Genomic DNA, 20,623 nt, shown 5'->3' with positions numbered 1-20,623 from the left:
GGGCCCCATAGGTCATCAGTGGCCCAGAGTGGGTCTATGCTGCTATCAGTAAGACCAGAGGGGACTTCTCTGTCCTCTGTTCTGGAATCTACATCCAGCAATGCAATCTGCAATCTCATGTTCTTGTTTGGGCCAACGGCTTCTCCAGTTGGTGGAAACTAATCTCAGGGTGACCACTAATCCTTGGAACATTATTTTGAACATAAATAGTTATGCTGACCCTTTTCATCTCTGATAAAAACACAGTGGTTTTGGTTGATAGTTTCAAATATTCCAAGTTAACTCTTAAAATTTAGGACCAATTTTTCCTCCCCTCTCTTTTCTTCCTTTCTTCCTTCTTTCCTCTTTCCACCCTCCCTCCCTCCTTCCTTTCTTTCCTTTCTTCTTTCCTCCTTTCCTTCCTTCCTTTCTTCCTTCCTCTTCTTCTTTCCTCATTGGGAAAAGAGAGACATTTGTACACATTTCTGTAAGAACGAATTACAATTCAACAATACAAATCAAAGAGCACATAGATTCAAACTAACATAAAATCATCTTCCGAAGACAGAAGAGTGGCCCACCCATCATTGTGAAATACAGAAAACTTACCTGAGTACAAGCCTGCCCATTTTTAGAGCCTTGCAGCATGTCTCACCGACTAGGAGATGGAGGGCACTGTGGCTTGAATACCTCGTTTTTTTGGACTTGTGTGAATCACGTGGCAGGAAGACAGTCTTTGTGGTGGGTGGGCCACACCATCGGGGCTCAGATTTGAAGGATCCATTTTGACACTCTACTTTCTTACATAGGGTTCCCTCCAAGAACCCACCAAACTGTGGTCACCTTAGTCATGACCAGCTGTGCCAGACAGGCAACTGTCTTGGCTTTCATGTGGCGTCCTGATTCATCTTCGATTCCTTGGCTACTGTTAACATAGCATCCACTTGTCCAAAATCTCTCTTCTCTGGAACCTTGAGGATGTCTTAGCAGGCAGATGGGGTGCTTGTTTTCCTGAATTAAAGAATCGATATGCATATGTGTCTACATACTGACTTTTATTTGAATGCATTGTTTTTCTTTATGCTCACATGCATGTTCTCTCTCACAGACCGATTTCTATTTGGCAGTATTTCATATTCCTAATATTTATCAAATGAGCCTTATTTAGCCAACCCAAACCCTTGGCCTTTAATAATCAACTGTGCAGCATTCAGCAAGTTACTTCACCTTTCTGAATCTCGGTTGTGATATTTGCAAACTGAAACATGAGAACTGGATAATTTCTAAGACCCTTGCAGCACTAAGCCTTCATTTATTCATTCATTCAGCAAAGGTTTTCTGATTGTCTTCTATGTCCTGGAATTGGAATGTGATCGTGAGCAAAACAGCTCTCACGGAGCTGCTATTCTGTTTTTTAGAAACAATTCAGTGATCAAGTGAATGTTTGAAGAAGCAATATAATGTTTTGTAGAAAATAAATAGACTAGTTGGGGAGAGAGAGACTGCAGTGAAGATGGTGTGGTTAAAAAGTTCTCACTGGGCAGGTGACGGTCCAGCTGAGGCTTAAACACTGAGCTAAAAAAAAAACACACAAAAAAAATTTGATGATTTGGAAGATGAGTTCTAGATTATGTCTGTGATTATAACATGTTTGTGTATTTTCCATAATATTATTTTACTTGATCATTACAGCCACTTTCTAAAATGGGTAAGAAAAGTAATTTTGTCATATTTTTAATAGACAAAAAGAAAGCTCAGAAAGATGATGTAGGTTGCCCGGTACCAAAGAATAATTTAGTGACAGCATTGAGCTACAAATTTTGATTTCCAGTCCCTTATTCCCTCTGCTTTTCATTATAGTTCACTTCTATGTTTTTCAGAATGGTTTCATCTTCACCTTTATCAGTCTTCGTGTTGCTGAAATCACATTTCCCCATCTCCAGACTAAAAATCTAGTTTAATGATTAAAAGAAAAAGAAAATATATGTCAAGAACCAAATGCATTTTAGAGTGACTCAATTGAAGGAGATCATAAAGGCTACTTGATTTAAGTATCTTATTCTATAGAAGGGGAAATTGCAGCCCAGACGGGAAAATGACTTGTCCAAAGACACGGATAGATTAGAGGCCATCTTCTCTGGATTCCAGGTCTCTTAACCAAGCTGCTGATTTTGAGACAGGGTCCCGTGCTTTAGTCTTTTTTCTTTTTTTAATCTATATGTATTTATTTCTTTTGGAGGTGATGAAATCACATTAAAACCACTGACATTCCATTTGTAGTTTGCTATCTTTTATCAACCTTTTTTTGGTCTCTTTTTGCATACTCTCTGCATATGTTTCAGATTGATTTCTCCATTTATTATTAGCTTATATTATCCAAGACAAATCTCATTTTATTATTTCCTGCTCATACTTTTCAAGGCCTTTGGGTCCTAGGCGTCACTATCCCTCCTGGCTGTGCTTAGAATGCTTGTCTTATTTTGTGGCCACTAAAGAATTCATTGTCGGACTGAATTTTATGCCCTCTTCCGTATCGTGAAACATCATTGGAACCCAAAAGAGACCCAGCTAAAAATCATCCAGGGCTTTGAATATTCTTTTCTATTGACTGTATTGTCATTTATTAGGGTCACTATCTTTGCTTACAATCTTTTTAGACCATTCAAATAACTATACTAAATTCAAGGTGATGTAAATGTATCTTCAAGTTCCAATTCATAAGACCATCAAATCTCTTTATTAAATTTCAATCCAAATATTCCATTTCTTTGCAAATTCAGTTAAGAAAGAAAATAAAACTATATTTAGGACAGATGGTGAGGCACAGTGTCTCATGGGAAAAAAATATTACGGAATGGTTTAGATAGAATTGCATTTTCCCCCACTAATGTGTGCTTGCATTTGTAATATGATCTTCTTACAATTATTATTTTCATAAAAATCTGTAGTACAGTCTGCTGAAACAAATTCAAATCAGGTTTGAGGCATCTTCAATACAATCAATAACAGAGATTCTGAAACTCCAGAAGAACTTTGTTAATTCATCATTCACTGAGTACCTGCTATGAGATTAACATGGTCCTTAGTATTAGGGATGTAACTAGAAGTAAGACTGAGACCAGCCCAGAAGTATCTTACAATCCAAGAGCTGTACATATTCATTCATTCATTCATTCTTAAATATCAATCACAATATGGTAAGCCAGTTTTCTTGATACTAAAGAAAGACGTTCACTTTGAAATGTGCTTCCCTAAAACTTATGTCATATTGGGGGAAGAAACAATCATACATAAAAATTTATTTTTAGATCGTGAATAATACTGTTAATGAAATAAAATAAGATTGTATGCTGTTCTCTGTTGGAGATGGGATAGGATGTGAGCTTAGTGTAATTAGACAGGGTTGTTATTTGAGGGAGGAGTATTTGAACTGAGTCCTACATGAAGAAGAGGAAGCAATTGTGAGAAAATCCAAGAAAAAAAAAGCATTCCCGGTAAAGTGAACAACATGTTCAAGTTTCTGAAGCAATAACACGTTTGGTTTATGTAAGGAATAGATACTTGTTGAATGAATGGATGTCTGGATTTATGGCTGAATGAATAAATGGATGGAAGGCAGTGAGCAAGGGGGTAGTGATAGGAGATGTTCACTACAAGTGGTGCCTTGTAGGCTGGGATACAGACTTTGATTTTGTTCCATGTGACATGGAAAGACATTGAAGAGCTTTATGTCAAAGAGTGATCTGATATATGAGTAGTTTATGTTTTTAAAAGAGCACTCTAGCTGTGCTCTCTTGGAGAGAGGGTTAGGAAACAGACAGAAGAATCAGAGAGACTGGTTAAACGAACAGTGCAATCGTGACGGTGGCTTGGGTTACGCTAGCAGTGATGGAACAAAAGTGGATCTTTTTGGAATATTCTGAGATGAAAGAGTCTACAGGACGTCGGGCATTCTGTGGTGTTGGGCGGTGAGTTGAAAAAAGAGGAGAGATGCACCAGAAGGTTTTGGTTTGGCCATCGTTGAGCAATGTTGTCAGTTACAAAGACGAAGAAGAAAGGAATGTGGGGAGAAACCATTACTTCTGTTTTAGACATGTTGATTTTGTAATGACTTTAAATAGATGTTTAAGTAGAGATGCCATTGTAGGCAGTTGGGACTCTGAAAAGATGTCATAGCTGGAGAAATGTTTGACTCATTAGTACATAGATATTTTAAAATTTTTATCTAATTTTTTTTTATTTTAAAATTGGAACTGGATGAGAGGATGTAGGTAGATAAGAAAAAGGGGGTTCAAGACCTACCTAGCTCTGAAAGCTGGCAACATGTAGTAGAGAGCTAGGGAAGCAGAAGACATCAAATGCTTCTGTGTGGGAAGAGCTGAGAGCCAGAAAGGACTAGGATGGCACGGTGCCATGGAATCCAAGAGAGAGAACCTCAGGGAAAGAGGAATGGGCTACTTCTCTATATGCTTCAAGATGGCTTGATACTTTGGTCCATTTTAGCAGCCTTGAGGTTAATGGTGATCTTGACAAGATTGATTTAGATGGAGTGGTGAATACAGAAACTAGATTGGAGAGAACTGAAGAGTGAACTGTTAGGAGAGAAAGTGGGTCACATACGTTTAGGTAGCTCTCAGTAAATTTTAGTGTGAAGGGTGCAAAGAGAAACGTGAAGTAGGAGACATAGTGGTAAGGTGATACATGGAACGATGGGACTTTTTTTAATTTTTAAAATTTATGTTACTTCATTTTTAAATTAAAAGTTTTATATAGGCAATATCCAGTTTTGTTGGTTTGGAAGGAGAGAATAATCATACAGGAAATAGAGGGGATTAGTTTGTGCTAGACAGGTGTGATGCAAAAGAGTGCCAGGTGAGTCTTCATGAAGCTGCAGATGCTGGAATTGTCTTGATGGAAGATTCAAAGGCAGAAACTAGCCTTTCTAAGGAAGGCTCAGGAAATAGGGACAGAAGCTCTGAGGTCTGAGCTCTGGGAAGGAAGTCTGTGTGTTTGAGAGTGGAAGTGTGGTTGGCAATGAGACTAGATAGGAAAGACGGAGCTGGAGTACAGAAGGACGTGAGTACTAGGTGGGGAAGTTAAACTTTTACAGCAGTCCATTAAGGATTTCAAATATGATCAGATTTACGTTTTAGATTAATCGCTCATAGGCTGCCTTGTGAGAAGGGATCGAAGTGGGCAAGTCCCAAAGTCAATTACTATTGTGCTGCAAGGGCCAAGTGGACAGAGAACGAGGCTGTCCCCTGGGGGTTCTCTTCACGTACTGTATTTCCCCCAAAATAAGACCAGGTTCATATTAATTTTTGCTCCAAAAGCCGCATTAGGGCATATTTTCAGGGGATATCTTATTTTTTCATATACAACAATCTACATTTGTTCAAATACAGTCATATCATCTTCTTCTGGAACATCGTCATAACGTACTAAATGTATCCATCTGGCTGATGATCTTAACTGCGTCTTATTTTTAGGGTAGGTCTTATTTTCAGGGAAACACGGTAGGCTTGCGCATGGGGTTGAGAAGTAATGTGAGACTACATCCACATTCACTCTTCTTTTTCCACTGCTTTTGGTTTGCTAGATGGTGCCTGGTTGTCACAATGAAACACAAGAAGGAATTTCTGGCCCATTTTGGTATGTGGCCAACCCTAGAAGGAACCAGAAACCAACTTCAGCTCCTCAGATTCAGTAGACCTAATCGGCATCTGAAGCTTATTAACAGATTCATGGTCTTTTAGGACCCATTTGTCACCCTATGTTTTGTACTCTGGACAGGCTGATTGGGTTGAGGAGAATAAGAACAAACCCCAGTTTGAATAGAATTAAATTAGGTCAGCAGTGTGGGTTTGTTGTGGAGCCTTTGAAAGATAGGCAATGTAAAGTCCAGATATTTTTGTTCCAGAGGAAATATGCCAATATAGCCACCCACCCACCCCCCAACATATACACATCCCAAACTTCCCTTTCAAAAACCTTCAGGGGTTAAGCATTCCAATTTCCCCTGTTCCAAGAAGCTATTATTTGGACACAAAGATTGTGCATAGTTTGGTCTTTTGTTGTTGTTGTTGTTTGGATGAATTGTTATGTGGAATGAAGCTTATTGTGGTTGGACCCACCCCTAAACAAACAGCTGAACTTGAAAAATACTATTTTTTTTTGCTAGAGTTTAAAAAAAAAAAAAAGTAATCACTGGACTAAAAGAGAGTATCCTAATGCCAGTCACTGTTTCCTCAGCTGGAATGTCTCTAAAGCTGACCCATCTTGATAAACGGGAAGTTTAGAAAGACAGGTAAATCTACCATCCTTTGGAAGGTAGCCCATCTAAGAAGAGTGTATTCAAATTCTTTGCTTCCTCCTTGAGTTCTAAACCGAATCTATCTCCTATCACTTACAACTCTCATCTCCCATCTGCAGATAGTTTTTTTCTTTTCTTTTCTTTTCTTTTCTTAATGGGCTGGAGACTGCGTAACCCCAATAGCATCTCAGACTAGTTGTATTGAGGCCATACTAGTGTCTGTGGTGAAAAGTGAAATCAGAGAGTCCCAAAAGTAATATCGAAACTTACTTAAGAGTACAAATTATTCTGTTGCCGGAATTATATCCTGAAAACCCAGTCTGATGAGGCAGCATCGTGCTGTAGAAAGGGCATTGCGTTATGAGTTCAAGAACCAGCAGTCTGTCTTGTCTCTACCGGAAATTTTCTCTAAAGGCTTCAGTAAATCACTCCAACGCTAGGAACCTCCGCTTTCCCGTTTGTAAAGTGAAATCACTGCTTTCAGTTCCAAGATCACCATCATAGGCCATTTATTGATCACCTGTTCTTATTAAGTGGTCTGAGCATCAAAGTAAACATTCAATCCTGCAACCATGAATCAGATGAGGAAACCAAGTTTTAGAAATGCTAAGTAATTTGCCCAAAATCACATAAATAGTCAGTGGTACAGTGCTAAGCAAAATCAGGTGTGACACCTCACTGCCTCTAAGAGTGTGAACATCACAGGTATAACATGACTTTCTTGATCGGAGGAATCTCACAGTCTCCCTATTTCTGCAGGATAAAATTCCTTCACATAACATTGCAATCCTTCCTCAGTTTGGTGTCAGATGAGCTTTTCAGTTGATCAGTTCCAGGATCCATTGCACTTCCTGTATCATAACTTTGCCAGGTGACTCATATGCCCACCTGCGGATAAAGCTCATTAATACATTTTCCTCCACATGCTCAGATTCTTTTGATCCTTCAAGATGCTGCCCCCAAACCATCTTCTCAGAACACCTTCCCCCATTTTCCCAAGTAGTATTGATTCCCCCTGCAGGAGAGGAGTCCTATCCGATTCATCAGTGTGTCCCCAGCACCAGCACAGACACAGCAGATACTTGGTACTTACTGGTCAAATGAATTGACAGTCTTCCAATTCTCATTTGTGGGTTAGAGTCTATCTTAGCTGGGGATGAAAGCATCCCTCACTCCTAAAATCTGCCGAAAATTTCGGTACCTCTGATTTGTTGCCCATTTATTGCTGAAATGATTGCAAATGAGTGACTGGTTCTTAGTCTCAGCTGGGCATCATGAAGATGTTTGAGAGACAATCACCTGTTTTCTGATTTCAAGAGCAAGAACTCTGAACAATATCATATCTCCAACCACAGACTTTGCTTATACTTTAAAGTAAACTCGTCTTGTTTTCCTAAGACATGGCTTTCTGAGCTTTCAAATAAGGGTAACAACACCTGCTATCTCAAATGATGTCCTTCAGACGTACCTCAGGAATGCAGAGGGATGACATTTCATCTCCATGCTCCAGACAGATGGTAATTGAAAAGTAAGTCAATGAGAAGCGACATCAGCTGTGTCTGTCCACTTGCAGAGAGTGCATCTGCCTTGGGCTCTTGGAGCTGAGCTCATTTCTTCCAAAAGGCATAGAAAGTATCTTGAAAATAAATGCTTAACCTAAGAACACAGGCTTAGCAGTGCCTCCCCACCCACATCAAGACTTCTACCTGGATAGAGCAGATTTCTAAATGTGTCACGGCACAAAAGAGAATGAATCTGGAAGGAGGAATTCCCTATGTCAGGGGAAGGTGGGCTGAGATGGAGAAATCACATCGCCCAGTGCAATCACCACTCCCCACTGGTGTCTCTGCTCCTTTTCCTTCACCCTAAGACCCAGTGTAAAAAAACAAAAATAAAAATAAAAAATTCAAAGGGTGCAGAGTCTAAACTATACTAGGACAAGAGTATGTGCATCGGGAGTGCCAAATTTTAGTCATTCATTCAACCAGCAACTACTTATTGAGAATGTAATAAGCTTTCACCATACCCCTCCCAATGGGATGTGTTATTATGAATGCTACCTAACTACTGCATGGAAGCCAAGTGGCAGGGTGATCATTTGACTTCAAACTCTTTTCACTGCAAACTATTCAGCTCCCAGCATAAAGCATTCCAGAAGCACCAAGTAAATTGATGTAATGAAAACAGGAAGGCCAGTTTTATTTTCCTGTTTTGTTGTTGCTGTCTTTGTTTTTCCTGGCCACACATTTGTATTCCATTCCTCACCCTGTTCTCTTCAGTGTGTGGGGCATGGGAGTAGAGAGGGACAGAGAATTCCCCAGATGAAGACTGGCAGATATAGCTGAAGGGCCTCTGGGACTCTCCTAGCAAGAAAAACTGAGTAGCAGAATCCAGGGATGTTATTCAAAAAAAGGGACTCAGAGTAGCTTTGTCAGCAAAATCTTGGGGGAGAAACCAAGCTCGCTCTCTCTCTGTCTCTCTGTCTCTATCTCTGTCTCTCTCTGTCTCTGTCTCTCTCTCTCTCTCATTCTCTTATCGCTCTTTGAACTCTGTCTCTGCCAATCTGTCTATCTATCCAGTATCTACCTATTTACATACTTATTTACCTACCTATATTTCCCTCTCCCTCTCCTTCATTCCCAGTTCCACTGATTCCAAGCAGAGGTCTTTACTAAAATCTTAAACATAATCAAGAAGAAATTAGGCTTCAGGAGAACTCAACTCTAGCCTCACTTCCTGCCACTGTGAGGTCTCATTGCTGAGGAAATAAATTAAGTCATCTTAGAAAATAGACCTTCTCTGATCTTATTGTAATCTTACCCTAGTTGTCTTCATATTGGAGGAGGAGAAAGGTGGTAACGAGAGGCAGGCAACCCTGTGGTCTTATCAGCAAGAGGATATGTTTTCATCACTGTGTGGATATGACATGTAGGGGGTGTGATTTCTCTGCCAAGTGTAAAAAGGCCAGGCTGCTACTTCTAGCTCTGCGGACTCCTTACCTCCTATGGCTCTTAGTGTTCCATTAGGTAAAGTGGGTGAAGGGCTGGCAGGGTACACATCGTCCCATGAAATCACTGGGGCGACACTGGATACATATTATTATCTCCTTTTTTATTTTTTTTATTTTTTTTATGAGAGAAAGGCTGTTCAGAGAAGTTAGAAGTTAGTTTATTTAAGTCCTCCACAGGGTATATATACGGCAGAGTTAGGATTCCAAATTAGCTTCACCTGGTGCCAAAACCTATGCTCTTTGCAATTCCCTTTATTGGGTTTCTAACGAGTGAAGTCTGGATTGATGGCTGGTCACTCTTGGATTGGGCTGGGCCTGAGTTTTATTATATGTAAGTTGGCCACGTTGACCAAGCTGTTGGAGCGCCTGAGAAGCGCTGAGCCTGTGTTCTTTCCGTGCTTGAACTGCCAGGCGTGCTACTGGTCACCGGAGTCCTGAGCTGGCTCAAACTCACCCTTAAATAATTGAATTATAATGAATTGATTTATTCTGGCTCTTCTGATAGTATTTCACTATGTAAACGGTTTGCAGAAATAAACAAGGGATTTTGGAGCTCGAAAAGGGTTCAACATTCTGCTGCCCCTGAATGCAGTGATTCCTTTTTCAGATAGTTGGCATCATAGAAATCCTTGCCTTATTCCTACTTGACCCGGGTTCTTCCTTTAGGGTTTTGGGGGGGGGGGGTGCTTCTTGAAAGTGTTTCAAGTGAGTCCTGATTTCACAAGGTGATTCAGTTCAGTCACCTAGAGATAGATTGACCCCTTAAAAAATGAAGAGTATCTTTTCTCTTGACCATTGTTTTAGAATGTGCAAAACATGTTTATGTCCATTTTCTATGAGAGGCCTATGGCTCTTCTGAAAGGTTGTCTCAGATGGGACAGTCATTTCTGTGTTGTAGACAGAAGCCAGAGGCTGAGCAGGAAAGCTACTTATGCGAAGTTCCATAGCTAATAGAAGGGACACAAGTCAGATCTTGGTTTGAAATAGGGCTCCACTTGCTTATTCTGGGGTGAATAGGGGAAGGGTGCCCTAGATCGGGCAGGGTTCTTAGGGTGACCTTATATTCTGATTTGCCTGGGATATTCAGCTTTCCCCAGGATATGTGCCTATTGTCTGGACATAGTATTTAATAGAATCTCAAAGTGCACTAGTGTGGATGGCACATTATATGATCACCCTAAGACCCTGGGTAGGGACCAGATTTCAAGGAACTCATGGTCTTTTGGAATAGCTATAGCACGTAGACATAATGGCAGCACAGAGTGATACGTGTTAAGGTGGGGATCTTGATAAACTAGGAACCCATGCAAGAATGGGGTATTTAACTTTGCCTACAAGAGTTGGGAAAATAGCACACAATACCTGACATTCGAGTTATTAAAACACGGGCAGAGTCATATCTTTCAGATGGCTACATCTAGATTTCTCCTGGTATCATTCCATGTGAAGTACCAAGAAACATGCAGAGGTCCCGCCTACTTAGAAGGCACCCCACCAGCTCTGTGCGTCTGTGATCTTTGTCCTTGCAGCTGAATGACAACCATTGCAGCCAGCTGCAGCTTTAAATTATCCCAAGCAGACATTTTGACTGTGATCTGAATTACATGGGGGCTTGGGTGGCCTTACATGAAATGCCTAAGTTATCCAACAAGCCCTTAGAACCTAGAGCATTAAACAACAAGGGCTCCGGGAGACCCAGGAGTCTAACCCTTTCTCTATAACAACGATTGCACCCGGTGAGGAAAAGAGACCTGTCTTAAAGTAACAGAGCGATTTAGTTACAGGACTGGGACTGATGCCAGCCTCTCTGGTGTGTAAGTTCACTGTTCCTGTGAAACCAAAATCCTCTTTGGAGTTCAATAAACCTCAGTTTGTGATGATGGAGTTCTACGGTGTTGGCTAATGTACCCAGAACTTGGGACGTGGAAGCTTGAGTTTGAAACCAGGATCTAGCATTGTCACACGGTGTGGCCTTGGGCAAGTTATTAATGACACGTGGAATCTCTGTCTCCTAATCTGGAAGATGAAAATAATAATGAAAACAATAACACCTTCCTCACAAGGTTGTTATGGACTCACTTGGGGTAATGAAGGTGGAAGTGCTTGTGAGTGTGTGTGTGTGTGTGGGGGGGGTAAAAATCACATAGCACAGAATCTACCCTCTTAACACATTTTTAGGTGTATAGGAGAATGTCGTTAGCTATAAGCACGATACTGTACAGCAGATGTCTAGAACTCAGTCACCTTGCATAAGTGAAATTTTATACCATCGAACGGTAACTCTCCATTGTCCCCTCCCCTCAGCCCCTGGCAGCCACCAGCCTACTTTCTCCTTCTGCTAAGTTTGATATATATAAGCATATATGTATACACACATATATATATACACACATACACACACACACACACACACACACACACACATCATACAGGTGGCATCATACAGTATACGTCCTTTTGTGACCGGCTTATTGCACTTAGCAGGATGTCCTCCACGTTCATTCATGTTGTCACTTATGGCAGGACTTCCTCCTTTTTTAAGGCTAAATAATATTCCCTTGTGCCTGTGGATGATGGGGTTACCAGTGCTGATGATTCCATAGCTGCTGCTGATAACTGACACCAAAGAACAGATACCAATCTGTCCTCTCTTCTATGTCCATCTCCTGCAGATGAACCCAGCCGGTGCTACTTCCATGATGGTGACGGGGTATGTGAGGAGTTTGAACAGAAAACTAGCATCAAGGACTGTGGTGTCTACACGCCCCAGGGGTTCCTGGATCAATGGGCATCCAATGCGTCAGTTTCCCATCAAGACCAGCAATGCCCAGGCTGGGTCATCATCGGCCAGCCAGCAGCGTCCCAGGTAAGACCCCAGCTGTGGGTGGCATTCCCTGCAGACATTCTGAATTTCTGCTCTGCACCTCAAGGCTGCCCACCTCAAAGGCAGTGCCCTTGGACATGGCCATGTGACCATACTTTTAGCCAAATGTGCTTACGGGGCCTCATGAATACCATTTGTCAGGGAGTAGACATGCAATGGATAAGTGCAGCGCACATCAGCACAGGAGAGGTAATGACTGCTCCTATGTCCACCTGTTATCGTTCATATTTAGGGAAGAAACTCCATTTTAGATATACTACTGAATTCAACACGGTAAGAACACATTCTTTGGGGAGCCCCACATTTTGTGGAGGGTGCCAAGTTGTGTGCTCCTTGAGCATTCTCCTGTGAATTTGCTGTGTGGCCTTGGACCCGTCTCTCCACCTCTCTGGGCCCCACTTCCACCCCATCTTTAAATGAGAGAGTAGTTGAACTTGAACTCCAAGGACCTTTCCAGCTCTAAAAAGCTGTGACTCATCTCCCAGTCCCCTAATGCACTATTTACGTTCCAGGCTTCTTCCCCAAAGGACTAACAGCTTCGTTGAGGGAGCAAGGGCGTTGGGGCCACCGGAGCTTATGTGCTTCTAGGGGTGGTGGTGCTGTCCCCAGGGCCCCCTTTCCAATTATCCTGCTGAGCAAGCACCTGCTTTCTGCGAGACTCCCATTTCCCAGAGACATGACTCAGTACTTGTGACCTCCTGGCCCACCAGCCATCTCTGAGGCCAGCCTGCCTCCTGGCCATGCAGATGAGCCATTGTTCCTAGCCATTCCCCGAGTCAGGGTCAGGAGGGTAGGCTGGGTTTCCAGATGAAAGAGAGATGTAACCTTCTTCTGGGGCCTCGTATAAGTGAAAATCAGCGGATGAGGTACAAGACGGGACCATCTCATTTCTAAGTTACAGTGTGTATTTGGTCATTTTTCTCATTTATCTGTTTGCTTATGTTTACATTCATTAGACGCTTCATTTCTTGATTTGCATTTGCTTCTAATTGCCCTGCGGAGAGTGGAAATAAATGGAAACGTGGTGTTCCCTGATGCTTCTCATGTGCAGTGCCAGCCTGGTGAATGAGTGAGTGAGTGAATGAATGACTGTCTAAGGTTCATCCTCCCCCTGGCCACCTCTGTACTTGCTGAATTCATCTTGGGTTTTGCCTCTTGTGCTGAACGCCAAAGATCTGTTTGTGTGTCTGTCTCCCCCACTGGGCTGCTAGTTCTTTGAAAACAGCTTTGAGTTTATTCATCTCTGTCCCCTCATCTCCAAGCACAAGATCTAGATAAGACTAGGTACTCAGGAAATGCATGTTTAATTGACTGTAGATACGTTCACATGGGCGAGTGCACACACACACACACACACACACACATATATTGCTACATACAAATGAACAACACTAAGAGAAAATATTCAGTAATCACCTCTCTGTGACAGAGAAGGTCCAGCTCAGGAACAGCAGGGCTGGGTGGCAGTAGAACCAGGGGTTCCAAATTCAACACTGGCATCCAGTTCCTAGAAATGTTTAAAAAACATCATTTAAACAAGGGAATTATTAACACACTCAGAATCTCACATGGAGAAGAACTGAGGTAGCAGCTGTGCTTAAACATCACCCAAAGGTTATTGCTACTAATGTGAGAAAAAGAGAGAAATAATTTTCCAGTCTTAGCATTTGAAAAGAGACTTCATGGAGCAATTATTCCACTTTTGCAAGGAGGGGGCTGTCAGGAATTATGGGTGATTATCTTTTCCTAAATAAAAATCCAATTTAAAACAAAAATCATTATAAATACTAGCTCTTCGATCTACAAAGAGGAGATGAGGAAACAAAATCATCCTATTGAATTATTCATTGTAACCAATTTTATTTTAATGAAATCGACTAGGTTCCATTACTCCGGGCTTGGACATAATCTTTGTTACAAGGAGACTTCAGCTGTAACTAAATTTGCCATAATGAGATCAACTCACTGGAGAATACAGGGTCAGGGGAGGGGACGTGTGTGCAGGCTGGGTGCAAGGCCAGGCAGGATGGCTTGGAGGGCAGTTGAACAAAAGTCCCCTGAATTCCCCTCTAAAAGCAAATGCTTAGAAAAATCATTCACACACCCTGCCCCCATCCTGCATACACACACACACACACACACACACACACACACACACACACCGTGTAATTCTAAGTAAGGTTCTTTCTGGAGTGGAAACTATCTCCCTTCTGACGACAGAGCAGAAGAGGAGGAAGTGTAGTCATGGTCTTCATTTCCTTGTGCTGTGATTAGAGGAGGCTGGTAGTTAATTTTCACTCTGTCAGGGACTCCAGTGAGGAGATTCATAGCTTGCAAAGCACCTTCCCCCTATACAATTATCCTCTCCTCCTTCTTCCTCTCCCTCTCTCTTTCTGTCTCTGTCTCTGTCTCTTTCACACACACACACACACACACACACACACACACACACACACACCCGTCAACATACATGAATGTTCCTACAGGAACAGGCCGTGTAGGTGCATGAGTCCAGAATGTGGGAACCAAAGCAGATTGAGGGGAGTGGAGGAGAGAACCAGTGGTTCTCCAGGCTCAGGAGCCACCGTACCAGGTGCTCATGTATAGCTCATAGCCATTCTTCAAGGTAAGAATTATTACCCACCTTGGCAAAACTGAGAGGTGGAGTGGCTTCCCCAAAGGCACACAGCCCATAAGTGGAGAACCTAGGATTGGAAGGATCTCATGGAAGATGACAGTGGGAGATTGGGAATATGTGGTCAGGTGCATAAGTTGGAAGTAAATGAATTCCTGAAAAATGTCACGGGGAAACAAGCAGAAAGGATCATAAGTGGCTAGATCTTAGTGTTGGTGTCACTATACAGACTCCCTGAGGTATCTGAATTCTCCTATGGCAGACTCTTGATCACTGCCATGCCTTTGAGTTTAGATTGTGCCCATTCCCTGTCTAGGTGGGCCTGTTTTCCGGTCCCCTGGTGTTCACTAGGAAATGCGTGAACTTGGGCAGTGATGAAATGACTACAGCTGTTCCCATTTCCCCTTTACAAATCAGTTTTGTCCCCTTCTTTCCATGATGCTGTAAACTTGATACATGTTGGTGTCTGTTGCTGTTCTATGTCTAGCTCTATGCTAGAGTCTGGGGAAGACACCAAAAAAGTGAAAGACCCCACCTCTGACCTGGTCAGTGAGCAAGATGTAGGCGTGAGCATTCTATCAAGAGGAGCAGCCCTATCAGAGTCAGCTGGCGGGTTCTCACTGTCACTGCTGTGGGGAAGAAACACTCACCGTGTTGCACTGTGCTAGATGAGCCTAGAAAATGGATTGAAACGTCATTTTCGATCTCATATAAACTCTCCGCTTCTAATAGTTTCCAGTCTCTCTCATCCATGCTCCTTAAGCAAGATTTCCAAATTTGGTTAGGGCTGAGTTACTCCACCCTGAACATTGAGTGTTATATCCAAATATTATCAGAAGTATCAAAGCTTCCTGGTTGTGCAAATGGGCTGAACATCTTATAATAAGAGACATTCTTTGGATATTTTGGCCGTGCACCTTCCGGGCCCAGCTGGAATTCAAGAAGTCCCTGAGACAGAACAAAAATGGAAATGAACTGGAAGAATCAAGTTCTCTCCCTTCTGGGAACCCCAGAAATGATTTGGTTTAACTGCCTGCAAAGATCTCCTCTTGTTCTTATTTTGTCTCCATGTTTTGCATTTCCCCAATGCTTTATACTAAAGGCTGCCAAAATGAGATGCAGATATTCCTCCACCCGGCCCCCACCCCCAGCATTACTACCAAAGTCCATTTCCTCTTATCCAAGCAGGCATCTCTCTCCTGCAGTGGCCTAAGGAAGAAATAGAAACACTAAGACCATCGGGAATCTGCAGTGCTCTCCCAGGAATTATGGACCTTCCGTCAACCAACCAATTTATGTGGTCAATCCTTTGTGGGTAAAACTTAGACTAAGCATTTCCAGGGCAGTAGTTTCAGGGCCAAAGTAAAGAAAACCTTTCTAAGAATGAGAACTATCCACAGTCGGATGGAGTGCCTTGTGATACAGGAAGCTGTCTGTCCTGAGTCTTGAGGCGGTCAGCAGTGCTGGTGGCTGGACGGGAGACTCCTGCACTCAGATGGAGGCATCGCTGCTTCCTTTGTAACCGAGTCTCTGACTTTATATTCCATCAATCCGTTATTGGTAGGTCAGTCCTTTGCCGCTTCACGAGGAGTTGCAAGGAGTTCCTTGGCCTGCCCATCAAACTCGGTGCCTCTATTAAAAGGCAAGTCGTAATTTGTCTTGTGTTACAGTAATTTATGTATTAATTCATTTGCGCAAACAGAAATATATTTATAGCCTACACTCAGGCGTGTGAATAGGGAGAGACCATAGGTGCTAATGGGGTGAAATGGGAACCATGCTGATGTGGCTTTGCTTTCCCAAATGACCCCTCTGGGAACCTCAATTTCTTCCTCTGGAAATAGGGAATGATAGCATCTACCTGGTGGCAAATAACGGAGTGAATGCAGGGGGAAATCTTAGCACTTTTTTTTTTTCTTTTCTTTTTTTTCCACTTATTGGGTAGCACCAATGTTAATTACCTCTTTCATTCATGTTCGCTTCCCCTCCACACCCTCAACCCAGAGCTGGTACAGGGACCCCACACAGTACAGAAGCTCAGTCAGCATTTGTTTGAGTTAAACACAGTTGTGTTAGCAAATGTTTCCTGCATACTCAGGGCTGTGCCAGGCATTTTGAGAAACTCAAGAGAAGCTCTGGCCCTTTTTGCTGCCCTCAAAGAGCTCACCGTTTCATCAGAGGGGTGTGTCCAACTAGAAATCACAGCCAAGACCCAGGAGTGTGAGATTCAGAGGGTGTCTCCCTCAGGAAGAAACCGCACTGCTATCAGCTTACTCAGCCAGCAGGGGTGAGAGCCAGCGTGTAGGGGTGGAAAAGTCCTTTGCCTCCTTTCAGAAGGTTCTGGACAAATTATAAAAATAACATTTACCAAGTTTCCCCAGGCTCTGCATCCATTTTTTTTTTTTTTTTTGAATCCTACCAAATCTGCTCCAGAAAGAGGAATCACTGTTCTCACTTGACAGATGAGGACAGTGAGGCTCAGAGAGCCCAGTGACTAGCTCTGGGGCTCACGCGTGGAAGGGACAGAACCACGATGCAGGCCGCTGAACACAGTAGGGCCCAGGGGCAGGACGAGGCAGCTCTCACCGGCTTCAGTGACGGACTCAGGAGAATTAGCTGGGGACCTGGTGTCTCGTGCATCTTTTCATACGTGTTATGCGTTCAGGGAACACCAGGAGAGCAGGAGCGTCCTCCCAAATGTTTCCGCATTGTTTCCGCCATCCTGCCTAACTCTCCACCTATATAGAGGCACTCTTTTTTTTAAGGTTAGGCATTGCCTGAGTCTCCAGAAAGTCATTTAAAATGTGAGTATGAAAGCATGTGAAAAACATAGGAAATGTTTTCAGTTGTCAACCCTGGAGTGTAAAAAAAAAAAAAAAAAAAAAAAAATGATGTTAGATGTTGGATATATGGGTTATATGAGGAAAAGGAAGAAAAGCACACAGGGGACACTTGTAAAGGGACGGGGCAACTTTACTCAGTAAATAGGTTTGTCACAAGCCACGTGCTCTACACGGGAAACCTGGAAATGTCAGTCAGAGAGTCGCAAGATGTGTGCCCTGCTTGGTGGCAGCTAACTCTGAGCCAGGAGGGCAGGCCGTTTACATGCGTCTTCTTCGTCCTTGTGTTTAGAGGAAGGGAGCCGATACTCACCGGGCTCTCTGGACACAAGGGTAAGAAATCTTTCCACAGGCACTTTCAATGCAGTGTAGGAACTGCTGAGACAGGAGGACCTAGAGGAGGGTCAGAGTGGTTGCGAAGCTGCAGCTAAAAGGATAAGCTGGGGGATAGGAGAGGAGTGTGGATGGAAGAACAGTCAGAGAGACAGAGAGGAGATGGAGGGAAAGACAGACAGACGGAGATCCAAGCAAAAGGCCAATAGGAAATAAGGGGGAAGTGAAGAGAGATGAGCTAGGAAGGTATACGGGGATATCCTTCTGATGCTTGAAATTTAGACTTTATCCTGGGGGGGGGGGGGGGCTTCTCAGAGCTTTTAGCAGGAGGCTATAGGATCCGGTGTCCACTGGAGGACGAGGTGCGACATCTGTGGAATACCTCCTGTATGCCAGACCCGTACTGGGGATTTGAAGCACATTATGAAACTGAGATATTTTACTTCTCGTCTCTCCTAATGAAGAAACTGAGTCTCAGGGAGATGAACCACCTCACCTGTGGTGCTCTTTCTTCTATTTTCTTTTCTTCTACCAGTCTACGGGGATTGCACTGAAATAGCCTCACTCAGAAATTTGGCATGGATAAGTAATTCTGTGATGCTGTTTCGATGATATTATTTGCAAAGGGTAGAGAGAAAAATCTTGGGACTCAACGCCCAGTGCTGAGGTCACTGCTAAGGACTGTCCCTTCCCCACACATATCTCTGCTGAAGCATGCAGCTCTTCTCACTGGTGAAATGGGACAGCATCTGCCAATGGTGGAGGAAAGAGGAGAGGGAAGGGAACACTGAAACGTCAGAGAAGATTCCAAGCAGTTTTCCCAAATACCCAAGGGATCTGCTTTCTCCTGGTGGTTTCTGAAAAATTTTTTAAGAGCACATGTGCGAGTCATCTAAGGAGACAGAACAGAAAGTCCCATGGTCCACAAAAATTTCTCCAGAAGAGTATAAAGTGATGCCTGCATCAGAAAGGACCTCGCCACCCCCCGCCCCACGACCCCGAGCTTGTGGGTATAACCACCTGAACTTTTCATGGACCCTTGGGCTGGGAAGGACTTTACATTTATGGACTTTTTCAGGATCCCAGCAAAGGAGTCTAGCAGACACTCCTCGCAACCCTCTCGTTCCCTCCCTCATTCATTCATTTGTTCATTCACCCTTTCATGTCTATGAAATGCCGGGCACAGTGACTGGCCTTGAACACTTAGAGTGAGGAGGGTTTTAAAGAGAAAAAATTAAAAAAAGATGTAGGATCAGATCAACATAATTTCCAGTTCTAGGGTTCACCACTTACCTTAGTAGCTCTTGTCACTTTGGGAAAGCCAATTGTCTTTGTCCGTGTCCAATTTCTTATCTATAAAATAGGAGTAGTGACATCTATTATGGCAGGTGCTTGTCAAGGATAGGGCAGTTGAGTCAGAAATGTCATTTTCCTTCTGATAGCAATTGAAAATATTTCAAAGAAATGCTTTTGGTGGCGTATGAAGTTTTAGCAACTGAGGGATCCAGTTAGAAACAATTGAGGGATTTTTTTCGTTGTTTGTTTTTTAGTTTTATTATTTTTTAAAGGAATACTCTTTGGGCCATAGAAATCTAAGCAGAGAGAGAGACTTTGAGAGTCCCTTGGTTTTATTTTCCTTCATTAAGATTTGACTTAAACAACTTCCCTCCACCTCTCAATCCCCCGTCTGTTACAAAGTGATTCTGACATTTGGATTCCCAATCAATATAATCTTATTGTGAGCGGACTGTGTCCAACAGAATCCCTTCCAGCAGTGGGTTCGGGCTGAGATGAATAATTCCAGCGCTGCCCTCCAGCAGTCTGTGTGTCCGTGGAGGAAAGGGAGCACGGAGCTAGGGACTTCTAATAAGAAAAGACAAATGTTGGGCAACAGCCGTCACACGCGGACACACGGAGTGACCCTGAGAGGGACGGGCATCGAGGGGTAGCGTGAGGCTGAGGCAAAGGCTGGGCCGAGCCTTTGTAGTCATGCAGGAAGAATGTATTCGCGGAGCAGGAGAGGTGCCACGTGGAGCTGGGGAGGCTGGTTTGAAGAGCGAGTCTTCATTTCCTGCTTGCCAGTGGAGTCCTGACTTGGAGCCCAAGAACAAGCAAAGCTTTGTGGTTTGGGGCTGCTTCCACGAGTTCTCCACAGAGAGCAGACACGGCCCTGCCAACCCACTCCACGGCCCCTCTAGGAAGAATTCCTGGGCTCTTGTCTTCCCTCTTCTCCAAGCCTAACCCGCTCTCATCCCATTGTCTTTCTTCTCCCCGTCGCCTTTTTCTTCTCTGAGATGCAGGACCAGACCCCTTCTCCCATCCTTGCCATTCACCCAGGCTCCCTGAAGACCCTGCTCCATTCTCATCTTTCGTTTTCTTTTTAAAAATGATTGTTGTTTTAAGTTGGGGCACCGGCGTGTAGCCAGCATGGCTTTTGCTGTGTAATTTAGTTTCATGTTCTGTACCCAGGAAACATGTGAAAAATGTAAACAGTATTCACTCTGCGAGGCTGTAACGGACTTAGGAAGCAAGAGCTTGTGGAGCTTGCTGAGCCCGCTGCTTCGACGGCATTGAATTCTGTCCCCAAAACCACACGCTCATTTCTCTAAGTCTGAAAGTAAACTTTCTC

At 43.1% G+C, this 20,623-nt stretch overlaps 1 protein-coding gene across 1 annotated transcript in view; it reads left to right on the top strand.

The window, feature by feature from the left end:
- The window catches only part of PAPPA (pappalysin 1), a 235,406-nt gene that overhangs the window by 128,732 nt on the left and 86,051 nt on the right, over positions 1-20,623 (top strand). Inside the window, exon 10 of the mRNA XM_019731188.3 lies at positions 11,975-12,168. Within this exon, the coding sequence (XP_019586747.3) occupies positions 11,975-12,168 (194 nt within the window). The remainder of the gene's footprint in view (positions 1-11,974; positions 12,169-20,623) is intronic.

This window comes from Rhinolophus sinicus, chromosome 16, assembly GCF_057876585.1.
Source record: "Rhinolophus sinicus isolate RSI-liver-muscle chromosome 16, RSI-T2T, whole genome shotgun sequence".
NCBI lineage: Eukaryota > Metazoa > Chordata > Mammalia > Chiroptera > Rhinolophidae > Rhinolophus > Rhinolophus sinicus.
The sequence above is the reverse complement of the archived record's forward strand: the minus strand, read 5'-3'. Positions and strand labels throughout refer to the sequence as shown.